The sequence below is a fragment of the Buteo buteo genome, chromosome 33 (genome assembly GCF_964188355.1).
Source record: "Buteo buteo chromosome 33, bButBut1.hap1.1, whole genome shotgun sequence".
NCBI lineage: Eukaryota > Metazoa > Chordata > Aves > Accipitriformes > Accipitridae > Buteo > Buteo buteo.
Window position 1 is genome coordinate 902,049 of NC_134203.1, and position 20,573 is coordinate 922,621.

The 20,573-nt window shown below is 50.8% G+C and overlaps 3 protein-coding genes across 3 annotated transcripts in view; all 3 read right to left on the reverse strand.

Annotated features, from left to right (window-relative positions):
* Positions 1-2,992: 2,992 nt before the first annotated feature.
* LOC142026374 (ubiquitin carboxyl-terminal hydrolase 42-like) lies at positions 2,993-6,723 on the reverse strand. Its single transcript, XM_075019330.1, has 9 exons — positions 6,699-6,723; positions 5,929-6,129; positions 5,405-5,515; positions 5,227-5,329; positions 5,018-5,085; positions 4,786-4,856; positions 4,246-4,328; positions 3,901-4,012; positions 2,993-3,582 (listed from the first exon to the last, which is right to left on the reverse strand). The coding sequence occupies exons 1-9, from the start codon at positions 6,721-6,723 to the stop codon at positions 3,343-3,345; spliced, it is 1,014 nt and encodes a 337-aa protein (XP_074875431.1). The 3' UTR covers positions 2,993-3,342.
* A 3,173-nt stretch (positions 6,724-9,896) lies between these two features.
* LOC142026375 (ubiquitin carboxyl-terminal hydrolase 42-like) lies at positions 9,897-13,305 on the reverse strand. The gene is made up of 9 exons (XM_075019331.1): positions 13,290-13,305; positions 12,508-12,690; positions 11,931-12,041; positions 11,753-11,849; positions 11,538-11,605; positions 11,307-11,377; positions 10,678-10,760; positions 10,318-10,429; positions 9,897-10,052 (listed from the first exon to the last, which is right to left on the reverse strand). The coding sequence occupies exons 1-9, from the start codon at positions 13,303-13,305 to the stop codon at positions 9,897-9,899; spliced, it is 897 nt and encodes a 298-aa protein (XP_074875432.1).
* Positions 13,306-15,969: 2,664 nt separating this feature from the next.
* The window catches only part of LOC142026376 (E3 ubiquitin-protein ligase RBBP6-like), a 34,244-nt gene continuing 29,640 nt past the window's right edge, over positions 15,970-20,573 (reverse strand). Inside the window, exons 16-18 of the mRNA XM_075019333.1 lie at positions 19,119-19,310; positions 18,366-18,923; positions 15,970-16,063 (exon numbers count right to left, since the gene is read on the reverse strand). Of these exons, the coding sequence (XP_074875434.1) occupies positions 15,970-16,063; positions 18,366-18,923; positions 19,119-19,310 (844 nt within the window). The remainder of the gene's footprint in view (positions 16,064-18,365; positions 18,924-19,118; positions 19,311-20,573) is intronic.

Sequence of the window (20,573 nt, forward strand, 5' to 3'; positions counted from 1 at the left end):
AGCAAAATAATGAGACTTTAAGCTCATGATACTTGAAACAAACCCGTGATTTGCCTTCTAGTAATTAAGACGGAATATACTTGTTACAGAGATAGAAGACTATCTGTATAACAGTTACATAGACAGTTATGTAGATAGAAGAGGTAAATAACTTCTAGCGAGAGCCTGAAAGAGTTGCAGATCAAAAGATGACTGGAAAAAGCATGTAGAAATCTTTGGAAAAGAGAAAATGTAACACAGTAAAAGGCATAGCAGAAATTAAAAACTGAAGTCGGAGACATTGGTTTTTGGAGGTTTTTTTCTTCCTTTGAACTGTGGGAGAGACTAATTTTGGAATGAACTGTCAAAGGAAATGATGACTAGACGCTCTCAGGCAGGAGCCTTTATGTTTCCAAGACGTTCAATTTGGCGCTGAGATACATAGATGAAAATGGCCATTGCGTGCAGGAGGTTGGAGTAGATGATCTTCCTTTGGTGTACCTGACCCTCCAAGCAGCGTACCTTGGTACAGGCACATACAGTATGGTGTCGGGGTTTAACCCCAGCCAGCAACTAAGCACCGCGCAGCCGCTCGCTCACTTCCCCCCCCACAGTGGGATGGGGGAGAGGATTGGGGGGAAAAGTCAAACTTGTGGGTTGAGATAAAGACAGTGTAATGGGACAGAAAAAGAAGAAAATAATAATAATGATGAGAATAATAAAAGAATGAGAATATGCAAAACAAGTGATGCAGAGTGCAATTGCTCACCACTCGCTGACCGATGCCCAGTTAGATCCCAAGCAGCAGCTCGCCCCCCCTGCCCAACTCCCCGCAGTTTATATACTGCACATGACGTCACACAGTATGGAATACCCCTTTGGCCAGTTTGGCTCAGCTGTCCTGGCTGTGTCCTTTCCCAACTCCTTGTGCCCCTCCAGCTTTCTTGCTGGCTGGGCATGAGAAGCTGAAAAGTCCTTGACATAGTATAAATACTACTTAGCAACAGCTGAAAACGTCAGTGTGTTATCAACATTCTTCTCATACTGAACCCAAAACATAGCACTATGCCAGCTACTAGAAAGAAAATTAACTCTATTCTGGCTGAAACTAGGACATATGGCATGCCAAAATCCTCTTCAGTCTGACTACAAGTACAAAGAAGCATTAGAAATACCACGCTTAAGTCCCTCTGGATTAGTATTTCATCTGCTTGTGTTGTGAATACTGAAGGACTGCATCTGAAGGGGAGAGATGCTTTTTTCCAGTTTTATCCTTTTGCTGCCACCAGGCAGCAGATTAGGGCTGAGACAGGGCAACTCTAGCCCACCAAGTTCATTATCCAGTTATATACTCACCCACCCCAAGTTTGCCAAATTCCTTTGTTATGGCTGTTTATAGCTCCTGCCTCCACAGTCTTCCATGGCAATGAGTTTTGCACCGTGTAATTGAGTCTTGGCGGGGATGTGGAACTCCTCCCCCCCCCCCTTTTCTTTATTTTAAACCTGTTATTTGATTGTTTCTTTAGGTTTCAACCAGTTCTTGTCTTGTAAGAAATCGTGTCTAATCATTGGGGTATTGCTATTCATAATTTCACATTTATTTTACACCTCTCATACAGGAACAGTTTGGCGTTGTGGGTTGTTCTTCTTGCCCCAAGTGATTGCCTGATGTGCGTCTCCGGGGTGCTGAAACCCTCCTCCTCCGTGCTGAGGGGTCACACTCGGTGCTGTGCACAAACTGGCTGCAGAGGTCAGAGCCCCGATGTGGGGATCTGCTCCGCTTTCTCGGCCGCAGCTGAGCGTGCTCCCGAGCAGCCCTGGGTGTGGGAGCCCGCTTGGAGCTGGCATTGGAGGGCCCTGCAGCCGCATCATCCCTTGGGGCTCGGTCATGACGTGGAGGACTTGCTCTCCGCCTCCTCTTCCTCCTCGCGGAGCGGTGGTAGTCCGTGGTCTCCACAACCCGGCTGCGGAGAGCGTAGCCCTGCCGCAGGGATCTGCTCTGCTTCTGCATTGGCAGGGTTTGCTCCTGAGCAGCACTGGGTGCAGGAGCCGACTGGGAGGTGCCGTTGGAGGGCCCTGGAGCAGCAGCATCCCTGGGAGCGTGATCACGACTTGGAGGACTCCTCCTCCTCTTCCTCCTCCTCGTCCCTGTTGAGTGGTCGTAGTCTGTGGTGTCCACCAACCAGCTGCGGACATCTCTTCCCCACTGCGGGGATCTGCTCCGGGCCCTCTCCCTGGCACCGTTCCTCTGGCAGCGGGAAGGGCTGCATCCGTGCTCCTCTTTGGTGCTGTCTTCTTGCACGGTGTGCAGAGGGGCAAGTGGTGGAGAGCAGACCGGGCACGCAGCTTTCCTTCTGGACACCAGCCTCAGGCAGCCGCAGAAGAAGCGATGCAAGCAGGAGCCCACGTAGGAGGCGATGCTCAGCCTGCCTGGCCAGCCTGCAGATGCCTCCCATGCACCTGCCTGGGTTAGCTGTCTGGTGCTGGCTGGTGCAGAGGAGCTGCTGTCCTCTGGAGAGTCCTCCATGCCCACCGCCATGTCCTGCAAAGAGAGCTGTGCAAAGGTCCTGCCCTTTCCTGCTGAAAGGACCTGAACAGTGGGGAAACCCCAGCAGCTGTGGGAGGGGACAGCTAAGGGCCTCCCAAAGCCTCTCCTGGAGGGCTGCAAAGGCAGAAGGGCCAAAGGCGGACAAATGGGGTGGATCGAGGTGGGATGCTTTGAGAGGGAGCAGCCTTGCGGCTGTGAAGAAAGCGGCAGCGTGGGAGGGAGAAGAGAGCAATGCCAAGATCCCAGAAAGAAATCTGCTGTCCCTCTGGTGCCCTGAGCCACCTCCCCAGGTTACCTTAGTCCTAGGAGGCAGACCCTCTGGTCCCACAGCATCCTCCTGCTTGCCCTCGGCCCCGCATTGACTGAGGGAGGAACAGGCATATGCTGGTGCCAGTGAGGAAGGCACCCTTTCTCCCCTTTTCAAATCAGAGCACCTGGAGAAAAAATTTCGATGCACCATCGATCAGAATTTCTTCCTACCAGCTAACCTAATCCTACCCTCTTTCAGTTTAAAACCGTTCCCCCTAGTCCTATCACTACAATCCCTCGTAAAAAGTCCCTTCCCGTCTTTCCCTTACTCTCCTGTTATTACCTGACGTAAAACAGCAAATAGGCTTGCTGCTGGAGGACCGTGCTGATGTCACAATGACCCACAGATGAATCGTTCATCTCGTACCACAGTCCATTGCTGGCCTGTAAAAAAAAAAAAGGCAACGATATGAATCGTTGTTCATCAGGAGATGAACTGCATGGTTTCCCCACAAAAACGCAGGCAGAAAAACTCCAGAACCGCCAAAACAAACCCAAGCCAGCCTCTAAGGAGACGTTCTCCCCCAAATCCTTGGCTGCCGGTACCATTGCCGTGAAAGTTTGTCTTCCTTTTTCTCTTGGCGTGGAAGGAAGTTTCTCTTTACCTTTGTGTAGCAGAAATAGTGTCCCGAATGACACCCGTTACCGCTGTGCACCAGGACAGCGTATAAAGAGTAGAAGAGCGACTCTCCGTCTGGCTGAGACATGTACGGGCGAAGATCCAAGCAGTTGGAATACTTCACGACCTACGGAGAGACCAAGAGTGCTCAGAAATGATCCTGAAATACTACACGAAATATCCCTCCAAGACCAGGGGCCAGAGGTGTATAAATACATCTTTGGGGCTCACGAACACTTGGTTTTTCCCTAAAGCAACCTAAAGGTAATGGTTTGGGTGGCAGGAAACTATTGTCGGCCAAAGAGTACGTCCTTGTCTTCCCGCAGCAACTCTTCTCTTTCCAGAAGGGAACACAATAAAACTCAACAGCTTGTGAAAGTGCGGACCACCATGAGAAATATCCCGCTCCGGGAAGAAAAACGTTGCCCTCTGGTTGCATACTCACCTTGTTGATCTTCCCGCCGGTGAAATCTTCGAACCTTTTCAGGCACACCGTGAGGACCCTGGGCGCGCCATGGATTGTAAACCTCTTGGAGGCGGCGACCATCTTGTTACACCTTGAAACCGAGCACAGAGCCTTCGTATATGCCCTATCTTGCCCCAAAAAGGCCAGACACCCTTTCGTGTCTCCCCCACCCCTACGCTGTTTTAAGGCTGCTCAGATGCATAAAGCCATATTAAAATATTTGTGCCTGATCATTGCGCATCTAACCTACGCGAAAAGATGGCTTATGCTGGAGTATGCGCAGCACCTTCACGCAGGATCTAATATTGTTAATAATCATCTTACTGGCTGCATTTAAAGCAGTTTTCGCCATCCAGCTGCTCGGGTTTCACAAAGTCCGCCAGCGCTGCGGTGACAGATGAGGCTGCCTGGAGGAGTGAGAAAGGAGAGAGCTGATCTCCGGGAAATACTGATCTCCGGGAAATGTCCTCGCCCAAACACTTTATCAAGAGTTGACAAGACGACCCAGGTAGCTGACGCTGAGGAGAGACGCTGTGGACCCGCGAGGAGGCAGAAAGAGGGTACGATGCCGAATATTTCCCTCAATTCCTGGGGCTATCCAGAGTTACGTCTCTGTGCCACTGCTCGGTTCAGCTACCGATGGTGTGCAGGGTCATCGATAACGAAAATAATACAACCCGTCAGCCTAGGGGTCCGACGGGTGTCGAGGGAGGGCAAAAAGAAGAAGGATGCAGAGGGATCCTTCCATTCTGCCGCCAAGCTCTCTTGTGTTCACACTACGTGTTTTTTAAAGCAACTGTGTTGATTCTGGAAAGCTACGGGGGCCTTGGCGACATCTCGAAGCACGATTACAAACTCCCTTACTTTGATATCCAAAGGAATGTCCAGAAAGGCCTCGTAGGAATCGGAAACCGCTTTGCAGCTCGAGCACGTGACTGGAAGGAAATTCAAAATGCTCAGGGATAGGGGAAGTCGACCAGCTGTGCCGCTCTACGTCCTTCACACCTACTACGCCAGTCACACCATCGGCTGCTCATCACAGGCAGACAGAAGGACACGGACAATTCCAAGGAGAGCAACGGTTGTGGAAAAGTACCTCTGGATCGCAGAAGGCCCCCAAATATTTGGTGGACGATGGTAGTCGATTCAGAAGAGATGTCCAAGCTGGAAATAAATGGTAAGGCAGAGAGTTATTATCATCTCCTCCAGGTGTGAAAGCCCTGGGCATAGTTCTTCCTTGATGGCACTACACCAAGGAGTCCGAAGGGCTTGGGAACATTGCCAAATTAATTTGCTGTTGCTTACTTGCTGATTCCATTCAGACAAGCTCTCTGCATGGCATCAACAGTGTAACGTAAGAACTCGTGGGCATCCTCCTGCGTGCCAAGCTGGAAATGTTCTCCTATTACTAAAAAAGAAGAAGTTAGTAGCTTTCTCCTACAAGAACAGAAGAAAACTCGTCCAAGCCCCTGAGATGACTCACGTGAGAGAACACTGATGACAGCCGAAGGGTAGATGGCACTGCCCGAGGAGCGCAGGACTCTGTTAACGTGGCTTTCCATTCTACACATCACGCAGAAGCCTCGCTGGTGACCTGAAGAGGAAAGGAGGGAAGCAAGAGCCTTGGGTGAGCAAAATATCCACAGCGATGGGAAACCTAGTGGGGATTTTGAAGTTCTAAGTCTCCCCATCCCAACAAGCCCAGGCCGTTTTAGTGCAGAGAAAACTTTCTTCAGAGGGATGTTAAGCTGACAGAATATTTCAATAAAGCAAAGAGGGTTTAACCTGCAGGAATAGGGACCAAGACCTGGGGCTAGAAACGGGTGCCCTTCTGAAGATGAACACGGCTCGATACGACAGGTGCCTTCTAGGCTTGAGCATTCAAAGACGACCAACTCGGGGGAACTGGGAAAGAAGGGCTGCTTTTTTTCTCTTCAATTCCAGATTCTTGGAATCCTGGGGAAGTGCCTGACAGGTTGACAAGGAGACGTTCCTCAAAGTACTCACACGACTGGCTGTGCTCACGAGACAGCAGGTAGTTGGCCAGAGGTGGGGTGTAGGTCAGGCACTGCAGGATGGAGTTGAGGAAACACAGATTGCCCGGGTTGTGGAGTCCGGCTCCAGCTCTCCATTGCTGCTGCCAGTCCATGTAAATCCTCTCCGGTGGAAAAAGGATCCTTTGCGGCGGAGCCATCCCCTCAGTGACGACTGCAGGGAAACGACATTTGAAAAGAGATGAGACAATATTGTTGCACGAAAGCACATGTAAAAAAGTTGAGTTCTCGACAGGAGTATGACCAGCTTAAACATCCAACCTGGAAGCATCAGGGGAAGCCTAACGCTGCCATCGAAAGTTTTCTGGTCAAGAAAGAGTTTTGGAAAACAATGTGTTGCCCTGCTTGCTTTCCCTAAAGTCCAACAAAGCCACACTCGGACTTCTACCTTCCTTTCCCTCTAGAGTCTTGAACTTCAGTATCAAGCCTTCCCTCTTCCTGACTGTAATTTCAGGAAAACAAGCCCAGAAGGTAACCCTACTAATGTCAGATCTTTCTACGAGCAATGTCTTCTTTCGAAGACTGTACACAGTGGCAGAGCAGTGACCAAAAAACGCGTCTCCCTGCTTGAAAACACCTGGGTAAGTCTGGGTGCCATCAGGAAATGCCCCAGAATTCCCTCTCGGTTGTCAGGACCTCAACATTTAGGGACGGAGCACCAGCCACCTCCATTGCCTTTGGGGATTCCCAGAACCCAAGCCTGCTGCCGAAGTTGTTACTCACAGGACTCGTTCCCCATCACGGCCATCGCTCCTCGCCGGAACAGAGGGCAAAGCTCGGGATGACAAAGGATCTCAGGACACGCTCCGGAAAGACAAGACTGGCGCAAATCCCGTCACCTGATGGCAAAGAAATAATCGTAGATCAACAAAATGATTAAAAATCTTCCGGCCGCTACTTTAACATCTGCCTTTGCCGTGCTCCTTTTCTGCCTCCTTTCCTACCGCTTCTTGCCGTTCTAGGCTGAGCCCAACGCCTCGGACTACGCTACCACCCCCTCTACTTACCTATCCTAGGATATAATAAAGAAATAATAATTAGCAAACAGGAACTCTGCCCGTAGCCCACCTCTGGCCAGCCCATCAAGGTGCAACAGCTCAGCCTACAGCTCCGACGGTATAGACCAGCCTATACTTTTATCCCGTTATCTACCCACTCTATGATCTGCCCTGAAAGTCAAACCATAATTACCTTTGTGCGAGGATGGCAGTTGAGAAGAAGCGAGCAGTAAACGATAAATGGTTGGGAAAAAACCCAAAACCAGTAGGCACTCAAGGAGCAGAGGAAGGAGCCGAGCTATCCCGAAGGCCAGCTCAGCCCAACTGGCTGCCCCTGGCTCGCTTTTTGGGATGCCAAAGCCGCAGCCAGGTGAGGTCACAAACGCCGGGCGGGCACCGCATCGCTGCCCCTTTGTGACACGGGGGCTGTGGCCACGGACCGGGCACCTCAGGTAGCCAGCAACTGGGAGCCACTGGGCTTCCCCACGTACTGCTGGCAAAGGGCTGGTCATCCCTTGAACAGAGCTCCCACGTCTTCCCTGAGCCGCACCAGCCAGATGAATAAAAAGCTGCCCAGGGCCGTAATGAAGCGTCTTCACATCCGGGTTGACCTTGGATTTCTTTTCCGCTCTTCCCAGGTCCAGGATTGCGTCTGAAGAGGTTCGTGTAGCGAAGCACGTGGTCCCTCGCGGGTTTATTTCCAATGGATTTTTAATCTGCCCCTCGAGATAGCGATGGGAAACCTAGTGGGGATTTTGAAGTTCTAAGGACAGTCGGCCACAGGCTGACTCTGAACCGGCGCTGCCAAAGAAACGTCTTCAGCAACTGCGCTGGGTTGACCTTGGTTGGCTGCCAGGCCCCCACCCAGCTGCTCTCTCACACCCTCGAGCTCCAAAAAAACCATTTGTACGTGGCTTTTTAGCACCTTCGCAGTTCGTAGAATCATTTAGGTTGGAAAAGACCTTCAAGGTCATTGACTCCAACCAGCAACCATGCCCACTAAACCACGTCTTGAAGTGCCTCGTCTACGCGCTTTTTGAACCCCTCCAGGGATGGTGACCCCACTGCTTCCCTGGGCAGCCTGTTCCAACGCCTGACAACCCTTCCAGTAAAGGATTTTTTTTCTAATATCCAAACTAAACCTCCCCTGGTGCAACTTGAGGCCGTTTTCTCTCCTCCTACCCCTAGTTACTTGATAGTAGAGACCAGCACCCACCTCACTACACCCTCCTTTCGGGTAGTTGTAGAGAGTGATCAGGTCTACTCTCACCCTCCTTTTCTCCAGACTAAACCACCCCAGTTCCCTCAGCCGCTTCTCCTAAGTTCTCCAGACCCTTCTCCTTGGCCTCCAGACCCTTCACCAACTTGGTTGCCCTTCTCTGGACACGCTCCAGCACCTCAACGTCTTTCCCGTAGCGAGGGGCCCAAAACCGAACCCAGGACTCGAGGTGTCACCTCACCGGTGCCCACTACAGGGGGACAACCACCTCCCTGCTCCTGCTGGCCACACCATTTCTGATACAGGCCAGGATGCCGTTGGCCGTCTTGGCCACCTGGGCACACTGCTGGCTCATCTTCAGCCGGCTGTCGACCAACACCCCCAGGTCTTCTTCTGCCAGGCAGCTTTCCAGCCACTCTTCCCCAAACCTGTAGCGCTGCGTGGATTCTTTGTGACCCAAGCGCAGGACCCGGCACTTGTTGAACCTCATACAATTGGCCTCGTCCCATCCAGCCAGCCTGTCCAGATCCCCCTGTAGAGCCTTCCTACCCTCCAGCAGATCAACCCTCCCTCCCAACTTGGCGTCGTCGCCAAACTTGCTGAGGGTGCACTCCATCCCCTGGAGAAAAAAAGAGTGATCTGCATTTAGGGCTGTTCTTGCAGCTTTCTCTGGGGTTCAGTCATTTTCTTGGAGCGGTTTCTACAACAGACAGAAGACGTAACCAAGACTACAAATGGGAAAATTGATTGGGGTCTAACCCACCAGGTCTGCCCCTGTCAGAGCAAGTCCTCGTCTTTATCATCCCTACGGCCTCCATTTCATAGAATCATAGAATCATCGAATGGTGTGGGTTGGAAGGGACCTTAAAGATCATCTAGGTCCAAGCCCCCTGCCATGGGCAGGGACACCTTCCACTAGACGAGGTTGCTCAAAGCCCCATCCAACCTGGCCTTGAACACCTCCAGGGAGGGGGCATCCACAACCCCTCTGGGAAAACTCTCCCAGTGTTTCACCACCCTCACCGTAAAGAATTTCTTCCTAATATCTAATCTAAATCTTCCCTCTCTCACTTTAAAACTGTTACCCCTCGTCCTATCGCTACACTCCCTGATAGAGAGTCCCGCCCCATCTTTCCTGTAGGCCCCCTTTAACTACTCTTCTCTACATTAGCCAGCTTCAGACAGCAGGCAAGTCGCACTTTACACCAGGGCAGCAGCCTGAAGCCCAGCAAGGGAAGATAAGGACTGACGGGGGGTAGTTCAGATTCAACAGCACTGAAGGAGGCAGGTAGTAATTGTCTCCTATGACAGAAAGAGAAACAGGCAGGAGGAGAAGAAAAAGAGCAAAGCCAGGAAAAGGAAACGTATTCTGAACACATTTTAACACTTGTCATCACCTGACATAAAACAGCAAATAGGCTCGCTGCCTGAGAACTGTCTTGATGCCACAACCATTCACAACCATTCACAGCCATATCATTCATCTCGTACCACAGTCCATTGCTGGCCTGCAAAGAAAGGCATCAGTCTCTGGAGATGAACCGCATGGTTTCTCCACAAAAACACAGGCGGAAAACTACAGAACCAAGAGTACGCCAACACAAATCCAACCCAGCCCCTAAGGAGACCTTCTCCCCCCAACCCTTGGCCGCCAGTTACGCTGCCGGGAAGGTTTGTCTTCCCCAGCACACATTTTTTCCCTTGCTAGGAAGGAAGTTGCTTTGTGTAGCACAAATAGTGTCCTGCACGACAGCTGTCACCACGATGCACCAGGACAGCATATAAGGAGTAGAGGAGCACTTCTCCGGCTGTCTGGGACATGTATGGCTGAAGATCCAAGTACTCAGGATACTCCACAACCTACAGGGAGACCAGGAGGGCTCAGAAACGATCCTGAAGTACTACATGAAATAGCCTTCAACAGGCATGGTTTGTCTGGCAGGAAACTGCTCCCGGCCAAAGCAGCTCTGTCGGAGCAGAGTACATGCTTGTCTTCGCACCGGAACTCTCCTCTCCTCGGAAGGGAACACGAAAAAGCCAACAGGAACAGCTTGTGAAAGAGCGTACTGCTTTGGGAAATCTCCTGCTCCGGGAAGAGAAAGTTGCCCTCCAGTGGCATACACACCTTGCTGATCTTCCTGCCGGTGCAATCTTCAAACTTTTTCAGACACACTGTGAGAACCTTGGGCGCGCAATGGACTGTAAACCCCTTGGAGGCAGCAACCATCTTGTCACACCTTGAAAGCAAGCACAGAGCCAAGTGCTGAAATGCACCCAATTTTCCCCCAAGAAGACCAGACAAGCTTTCTTGTCTCACACAGCCTTACACTATTTTAAGGCTATTCAGTACCATAAGGCCATATTAAAAAAAAGCTGCGTCTCGTTATCGTGCATTAAGCCTATGTGAAACGATGACTTCTGCTCCATGACATGCAGCACCTTCCCGCAGGATCTAGTACTACTGGGTCGCTAGTAATCATCTTACTTGCTACACTTAAAGCAGTTTTCACCATCCAGCTGCTCCGGTCTCACAAAGTCCTCCAGAGCTGCAGTGACAGAAGAGGCTGCCTGGAGGAGTGAGAGAGGAGAGCAGTGAGCTGCGGGCAATGCCCTTGCCCAAACACTTACTAGGACTTGACAAGAAGACCCAGGTAGCTGATGCTGAGGAGACGCGCTGTGAACCCGCAAGCAGTGTCCAGAAGGAGGCAGAAAGAGGGTATGATGCTGAACATTTCCCTCAGGGAACTGAATTCCTGAGGGATTCCCGGGGCTATCAAGAGCTACTTCCCTGTGGCACTGCAGGGTCATCAATAATGAAAACGATACAACCCATCAGCCTGGGAGCCAGATGGGGTGCTGAGGGAGGGCAAAAGGAAGAAGGATGAGAGAACATCAAGGGTGCAGAGAGGATAATTCGTACTTGTCCAGCTTAAAGCCAGCACCTACAAGGAGATCAATGCCATGGCCTCCCCGGAAGAACTCAGCCCATTCCACTTCTGACCCTCCACCAAGCTCTCTTGTGTTCGCAGCATACGTTTTTAAGTCAACAGCATGGATTGCGGAAAGCTACAGGGGCCTTGGGATGTCTTGAAGCACAGCTATAAACCCTCTTACTTTTATATCCAAAGGGACATCCAGGAAAGCCTCGTAGGAATCGGAAACTGCTTTGCAGCTCAAGCACGTGACTGGAAGGCAAATCAAAATGCTCAGCGATAGGGGAAGTCACTGGCTGTGCCAGTTTCCGTCCTTCATACCTACTACGCCGGTCACACGATTGGCTGTTTATCACAGGCCAACAGAAGGGCACAGACAATTCCAAGTTGAGCGATAGTTGCGGAAAAGTACCTCTGGATCTCAGAAAGCCCCCAAATGTTTGATGGATGATGGTAGTTGCTTGAGAAGACATGCCCAACCTGGAAATAAATGGGAAGGCAGAGAGTGATCTCCTCCAAGAGTCTTGCTTTGTCTGAAAGCCCCGGGCATAGGTTTTCCTTGGTGGGAGTACAGCAAGGAGTCCAAAGGGCTTGGGAACATCGAAAAGGTAATTTGCTTGTGCTTACTCGCTGCTTCCACTCAGACAAGCTGTCTGCATGGCATCGACAGTATAGTGTAGGAACTCGTGGGCATCTTCCTGCCTGCCAAGCTGGAAATCTTCTCCTATGCCTAAGAAAGAAGAAGTTAATAATTCTCTCCTACAAGAAGGGGAGAAAACCTGTAAAAGCACCTGAAATGACTTACGTGTGAGGACGTTGATGACAGCGCTAGGCTGGATGGCACTGTCCGAGGAATGCAGGACCTCGTTAACGTGCGCTTCCATTATGCACATCATGCAGAAGTCTTGCTGACAACCTGAAGAGGGAGAGAGGGAGGGAGGGAAGCAAGCTCTTCAGGTTAGCATAATAGCCATAGCGATGGGAAACCTCATGGAGATCCTGAAATTTTAAGAACAGTCTCCACTCCTCCCAAGGTGCCAACGTCCCAACAAGCTCGGGACATTTTAGTGCGTAGAAAAGTTTCTTCAGAGGGATGCTTAACTGACAGAAGTTTTCTGTGCAATAAGCAAAGAGAGTTTGACTTGCAGGAATAGGGACCAAGACCCAGGGCTAGAAAGAAGTGCCTCTCTGAAGATGAACACACCTAGATAAGGCGAGCGGCTGCTAGGCCTGAGTGTTCAAAGAACAACTCCTCGTGGGGTCAACAAAGAAGGACTGCTTTTCTCCTAAATCAGATTCCAGATTCTGGGAATCCTGGGGAAGTGCCCAACAGATGTACAAGGAGATGTTCCTCAAAGTACTCAACGACTGGCTGTGCTCACGAGAGAGCAGGTAGTTGGCCAGAGGGGCTGTGTACGTCAGGCACTGCAGGACGGAGTTGACGAAGCACGTATTGCCCAGGTTGTGCAGTCCCGCTCCAGCTCTCTGTCTTTGCTGCCAATCCATGCGAATCTTCTCCGGGGGAAAGAGGATCCTTTGTTGTGGAGCCATTTCCTTGGCAATGACTGCAGGGAAATGACATTTGAAAAGAGATGACACGATTTTGTTGCACAAAAGCTTTTTTAAAAGTCGAGTTCTGTACAGGAGCACTCAGGACAACCAGCTCTAACCTCCAACCCAGAAACACTGGGGGAAGCCTAATGCTCCCATTGATATTTACTGGTCAAGAAACAGTTTTGGAAGATAGGCTGCACCCCTGCTTATTTTGCCAGAAGTGCAACAAGCCCGCACTCTGATTTCTGTGCCCAGGGCTACCTTCCTTTCCCTCTCGAGACTTGAATTGGATTCTCAGGTCAAGTCTCCCCTCTTCCTGATTGTAAATTGATGAAAACAAGCAAGTATCTAGCACAGAAGGTAACCCGACTGATGTCAGATCTTTCTGCGAGCAAGGTCATCTTTCAAAGTCTTGTACTAGTGGCAGAGGAGTGACAGAGGAGCGTTTCCCTGCGTCTAATCGGAAGCACCTGGCTAAGTCTGGCTGCTGTCAGGAAATGCCCCAGAATTCACTCTAAGTTGTCAGCACATTCAGGGATGGAGCACCAGCCACGTCCTTTGCCTTTGGGGATTCACAAAGCCTAAGCCTGCTGGCGAAGCCGTTACTTACAGGAGTCGTTCCCCATTGCGGCCATCACTCCTCTCAGGAACAGAGGGAAAAGCTTTGGATGACAAAGGAGGTCAGGACGTGCTCCAGAAAGAGAAGATCGGCGCCAATCCTGTCTCCTGATCACAAAGAAATAACTGTAACTCAACAAAATGCTGAAAAAAAACCCCAAACGCAACCCACAGAACAGCATCCGCCACCAACAGTGTTTCAGTGGCACTTGTAACCGCTGTCGAGCTGCAGGCTGATGGCCCCACTGTCCCTGTCACAGGACTCCAGTTGCCAGCAATTACCGAGGCCCTTTTGAAAGACTGCATTGCGTGTCACCTTCTCTGAAGAGGACCTGCTGCTTACCTGTGGCTAGCCTTAGCAGCAGAGCCCTCGGGCTCTCCAGCCCACACTTGCTCACCTTGGATGCAGGAGTGACCGGCTTTCGGCCACTATTTTAACGGCTGCCTTTGCCGTGCTCCTTCTCTGTCTCCCTTCCTACCGCCTCAGTCAGGGCAGGCTTCTTGTCATTCTAGGCTGAGCCCAACGCCTCAGACTACACTGCCACCCCCTACTTACCTATCCTAGGATATGGTAAGGAAATAGCAAACAGGAACTCTACCCGTAGCCCACCTCTGGCCAGCCTATCAAGGTGTAATAGCTCAGCCTGCAGCTCGGAAGGCGCAGACCAGCCTGTACTTTCATCCCGTATCTACCTACTCTATGATCTGTCCTGAAAGTCAAATCAGAATTACCTTGGAAAGAGGATGGAAGTTGAGAATTGAGCAGTAAATGATAAATGGTTGGGAAAATGTAGGCACGCAAGTAGCAAAGGAAGGAGCTGAGGTATCCCGAAGGCCAGCTCAGCCCAACTGGCTTTTGCTGGCCTGCTTTTCAGGATCCCAAGACCTGGCCAGGTGTGCTCACAAGCAGGGGAGGCTTTCTTCTTTTTATCTTCAGAGAAGTCTGGCAGACAAAGCTGAAAGTGATGGAAACAGAACAGATGGCTAGTTTGAAGCAAAAACAAGAGGGTTTGGTGACTTAGTTTTGTCTTCAACTCGTTTTATGCCACTGCATTGGTATATCAGTGATACAGATGCTTCTTGAACCTTCCATAAGGGTGTTTTCCATGTGAAAATGCAAAAATCCCCCTGTGGTTTTCAGAGCAAAGCTAGAGAATACGTTTCGGCCTAGTATGTATGCCAAGTTTTTGGTTTACATGCATAACTGAGTTCACCCTGAGAGTCACTGCCACTATGATTCCAGTTGCCCCCAGCATGGCCCCAGAGTCCCACAGCATGGTCCTAGATGCTCCCAGTATGATGCCAGTTGCCCCCAGTGTGGTCCCACTTGCTCCCAGTATGATCCCAGATGCCCCTAGGGTGGTCCCAGTGGTCCTCATAAGTAAAGAGGGGGGGAATAGGGGATAGGGGGGACCCCAAAAATTTGAGGGCAGGGGGGCACCTACCTGTCTGCGCCAGGGAGGTGATGCTGACCGGCCGGGGCATGCTGCTCGTGCGTGGAGATATATGGGGGTGCCACCGCCAATGCTGTCACAGCCCCCCCCTTTGAAACCCCACAGCGGGGGTCTCACCTCCTGCCCCCTCACCAGCCAGGGGAGAGCTGTGGGGAGAGAAAATGGGGGGTGAGTGGGGGTGGGGAAGAGATGGGGGGACTGAACGAGAAGGGTGGGGGGAATAGGGGGGGTCACCTGAGTGCGCCGCAGCTCCCCGTACTCCGGCCGCAGCACCTCCAGCACCCTGCACTCCAGCAGGTCTGTGATGTGGAGCAGACCTTCCCAAGATGGTGGCAGGGAGAGGGTGTGGGGGGGCAGACCCTTCCAAGGTGGCGTCCAGGAAGGTGGACTCCTCTCAAGATGGCGGCCCTGAGGGAGGACAGCGTCACCTATTGCCGGGGTCCAGGACATGGCGGCCCGCTTCCTTGTGAGAGGCCAGCAGCAGGTTGGACTGCGCCCGCTGGAAACGCCAGACCTGTGGGGCAGAGGCTGTGGGGCTGGCCCCATGGCTGGTGTGGGGTGGGCTGCCCTCCATCCTCCTCCTCCTCCTCGCCTGGGACTTGTGGGTCGAGTGCTTGAGGGCGATGTCGGCCAGGCTCTTGAAGAAGAGCTTCTCCTACAGACACACCTGTGGGGAGGGGAGGAGATGGCCACCAGTGATGGAGGAGGAGGAAGGTTCACAATGGTGGCCAGGGATGAAGGAGGAGAAGGGGTCAAAATGGCAGCCAGGACGGGGCAGCAACTCACCTTGTCGGTGATGGGGAGGTAGCAGCAGCTGGCGGCGCAGACAGGGCACGGACCTGCGTGAGAAACCAGACTCGAGCACCCCTCCAAAATGGCGGTTATGAGGGAAAAAGTTTGGCAAGATGGGAGGGGGAACCCTTTGGTGAGGTGGACGGGGGGCGGGAATCCCTCCCTTCCGCCATGTTATGGATATAAGGTGAGGGGGCATCCCTCCCTTCCGCCATTTTAGGAGGTTAAGGTCAGGGGGCTCCTTCCCTTCTGCCATTTTAGGGGTTCAAGATGAGGGGGGTGCCCCTCCATTTTGTAGGGGTGAAGGGGCTCCTACCTGCGCCCCTGCACACCGCACGGAGGACGTGGCCGCACCTGGCGACGGCAAAGCGGGCTCCCTCTTGGCATAAGCAGCGCTTGTACTGGAACCAGTCCATGCTGGGGGGGTCAGCCGCCTGCTAGGGTGTCCGTGTCCCCGTCCCCCCCTTCCGTACCACGACCTGCCGGCTGTGGCAGCGCCAGGACCCCTTCACCCCTCAGTCTGTGAGGAAACGGAAGGGCAACGGCCGTTAAAAAGGGCGGGAAGCCTGAGAGGGCGGGGCTACTGCAGAAGAGGGCGGAGTCACCGTTACAAAGGGCGAGGAGACTGACAGGGCGGAGCGACTGCGAGAGGGGGCGTGGCCAGGGTGGAAAGGGGTGGAGCCATGGCTACAGTGGGCGGGGAGCAGGCTGGGATGAACTGGAATCGTGCTGGGAGCAACTGGGAGGGACTGGAACCACACTGGGAGGAACTGGGATCATGCTGGGGGCAACTGGGGGCAACTGGAATGACGTTGGGAGTGACACTGGGAGTGACTAGGAGCAACTGGGAACGTGCTTGGAGGAACTGGGATCATGCTGGGAGCAACAGGGGGCAAATGGAATGAAGTTGGGAGTGACTCGAAGTGACTAGGAACAACTGGGTGCAGGCTGGGATTGACTGGAATCGTGCTGGGAGCAACTGGGAGGGACTGGAACCACACTGGGAGGAACTGGGATCATGCTAGGATCAACTGGGAGTAACTGGAATGACGTTGGGAGTGAGTAGGAGCAACCAGGAGCATGCTGGCAGGAACTGGGATAAAGTTGGTTGCAACTGGGATGATGTTCGGAGTAACTAAGATCAACTGGGGTCATGCAGGGAGCAACTGGGAGTGACTGGAACCACACTGGGATGAGCTAGGAAGATGTTGGGAGCATCTTGGATGATCTTGGGAGTAATTAAGATTAACTGGGATCATGCTGGGAGCAACTGGGAGTGACTGGAACCACACTGGTAGGAACTGGGATCATGTTGGGGGCATCTGGAGGCAACTGTAATGAAGTTGGGGGTGACTCGAAGTGACTAGGAGTAACTGGGAGCAGACTGGGATCCACTGGAATCGTGCTGGGAGCACCTGGGAGGGACTGGAACCACACTGGAAGGAAAAAGGATCATGCTGGAGGCAACTGGGGGCAACTGGAATGACATTGGTCGTGACTAGGAACAACCAGGAGCATGCTGGGAGGAACTAGGATCATGCTGGGAGCAACTGGGAGTGACTGGAATGACGTTGGGAGTGACATTGGGAGTGACTAGGAGCAGCTGGGAACATGCTGGGAGCAAGTGGGATCATGCTGGGAGCAAGTGGGAGTGACTGGAACCACACTGGGAGCATCTGGGATCATGTTGGGGGCAACTGGGATAGTGTTAGGCGTGACTAAGATCAACAGGGATCGTGCTGGGAGCAACTGGGAGTAACTCGAACCAGACAGGTAGGAACTGGGACCATGTTGGGGGCAACTGGGGGCAACTGGAATGACATTGGCAGTGACTAGGAGCAACTGGCAACATGCTGGGAGCAACTGGGATCATGCTGGGAGCAACAGGGTGTGTCTGGAACCAGACTGGGAGCAACTGGGATCTTGTTGGGGGCAACTGTGGGCAACTGGAATGACGTTGGGAATGACATTGGGTGTGAATAGGAGTAACTGGGAACACGCTGGGAGGAACTGGGATCATTCTGGGATCAAATTGTCAGGACCAGCTGTGAAGAGTGGCTCTATGTTTGGGGCCACATCCTACCTTTTACAATAGAAAAACAAGGCCGCTTGGCACAGGAAAAAAAACATACCTCTTGGCAGCACCTCCCCACATTGCATCAGTTCAAAAGATTTAAAGTCCTACCTGTCTTTTCCAAATGAAACCCCTTGATATGGTTATTTTTCGTACATGTTAGCTACCAGCAAGCTTCTACTGGTACCTTTTTTCTGTCACTAGTCTCTTCTCTGCTCATGTTCAGCTATCACTGGAAATCTCATCACGTTGGATAGTTTACTGAAAATGTATTATAACCAAAAAGTGACATAACAGGGCTGTAATGGATTCTGCAAAGCATTTTGCTGCTGCTATTTTATAACAGGTACCACCTTCTTCTGGCAGGCAATTAAAACAAAATTCAGCTGTGAAAATTTTTGCAGTATACCCCACCCAAACTAATCAACAATGGTTAAAAATAACATGCCCCAGCAAAACCTTTCATGATACATGGCCACAACTCACAATTCTCTACAAAATGTTCACTTTTATAAAGCTCTGATGTAAAAATCAAATAATCAAGCAGCAATATTTTAAGTGCAGCACAGGGTCTTCCATGTCACTATTTGCAACGCTTGAATTCATTTACATTTTATCAAAGTCTAATACAGATGACTTAGGAATTAAGTCATTTTTTTAATATCCGTCATTCTATGTAGTGACAGATTTCATGTTTTGCTTATCTTTATCTTTGCTTTCCTTCGATTTTTCCTTCTTGTGTTTGTGCTTTTGGCTCTTCTCCAATTCCGTTTCGCTTCCAATGTGTTTCTTATGCTTCCTGTGTTTCTTATGCTTCTTGTGCTTCTTATGCTTCTTGGGCTGCTGCTTCTCTTTTTTCTTTTTCTTTTTCTTGCTGTCTTGACTCTCTCCCGAGCTGGCACTGCTGCTGTGGCTTCGAGGCTGACTCTCAGAAGGGCTTTGACTACAGCTAACACTGGGACGGCTTTGACTTCTGCTTGCTTCAGGCTGGTCAACTGCAGCAGGTGCTGCTGTATCCTCTTTCACCTTATCAGCAGACTTTTCTTTGGGGTCTTTTGGACTTTTTCCTGCAGCTCCCTCATCTTTTGCAGATACATTACTCTCACTGTCATCTTCATTGTGGTCTTTCTTTGCCTTTTCCTCCTTGGCTGGTCTGGTTTCTGGGTGATCTTTTGTCACTTTTGGGTGAACTTTCTGTGGGGTACCAAGAACCTTCTCACCCTTTTGAGAGGAAGATGTTTCAATGCCGCCTGTCTTGGGAAGCTCCTCCTTCACTTTTTTCGCAGGAGGTTCCATTCCAGGACATCTTTCACGAAATGAAGGAAATCCTTCGTTCTCATCTCCTTTTCTTCTCTTCTGGTGTTTTTGATGTTTATTTCCTTTGCCATCTCCCTGTGGATATTCCATTTCCTTCTCTTTTGATTTGGTAGGATCTTTGACGACATGGCGTGCTCTTCCAGAAGATTTTCCAGGGTAATTTCCAGCTCTATTACCAGCTGACCTTGACCTAGAACAATAGTTACGACTCTTCCCTTCGCCTCTTCTTGGATACAGCCGCGATCGCGAGTAGGAATGCAAATGGGAACGACAAAATGATCGAGAGTGGGAGTGAGAGGGGGAAGAAGCTGATCTTGACTTGGAGTAGGTATAGAAACTTCTAGAGTAAGATGAAGCACTAGAAGGAGACTTGGACCTTAAAAAAAACACAACACACACACACGAAGTTAATTCAAAACAGTCACTCTCCCCAGTTTTTTCCTTCCAGATTTGCTTTGGGGTTTTTGACTCTCCATACACTTATGTTCTTTCAGCTGCTGACATAATGCTACTGCCAACTGAAGAACTTAATAACATGTACAAGTTTCGGCTCACAAGACAGAACAGCTGTTGCTTTGTTAATGGAAAAACATACAGGAAGGCTAAGTCTGTTTCCACTCACTTCTACCACGCGAACTACCATAGCTATCGGCTGATTTAAGGTGGTGTATAGTGGCCTCTACTGCTATGTGAACGCACCCATTTTTTCACTACTCTGCAACGACATGCAGCGCAAATCATTTTTGTTGCAGTAAGATGCAAAAAGAGCAAGTCTTAATGGCTACAGTGCAGTATCAAACATCAGGAAAACACGATTTGGCCTGAAGACAGTAAAGCTCAATTTTAAAATGCCAGCTTAGTCTCTTTAACTTCACTACTTCTTTGGCAATTTGTACAGGATGCAAAATACTTGCACTGCAGTCTTACAATCAACACTTCTAGCCCAATGTCCTAGCAAAATCTTGCACATACCTCTAGCTCTAACCAAGGATAGTGACAGCGCTTCAAGAAAGAGTCGTATCTAAATGCTTCTAAACTCAGCCTCGAGTAATATGACTCAATGCCATTACTCTAGGAAGGATACTGACAGCATTACTAAGAGACAGCTATGCAGACTCCTGCCCAAGTGATTTGGGGGGATAGAAAACATCAGCTGCCCTGCGTTTTTTCTTCACAAGTTTTTCTTGTTTTTCATTTAACAATGTCAACAAAATTCTAGTGAAAGCCACCAGTCTGCAGTCCAGCTTAAAATCTCTCCGTGTACCTACAGGAGAGAGACAAAAGAGGAAGACAATTTCTCTCACATATCTCCTCCGATGTGCTTTGAGGTAATGGTTACAATCAGAACAGGGAGATGCAGAAAATCCGGCTACTACACCTATTCAGTTCCTAGCCTCCTCACGGCTCTCAGGAGGTGAAGGATGTCATTGCAGAGAAGCTTCAGGGAAAGAGACCCCTGTTCCTTAACAACTGCTGCCCCATTATCACCATCAGTCAACTGTAATCTCTGCCATATTTGAGCCAGTAACCTACCTATGAAACTCCTATCCCTGCTAATCCCTTGACTCATCCAATCCATCCAATGAGAGAGGGGTGCAGTGGAACTCCCCCTGATTCTTCCAGACAACCTGCTGCTCCA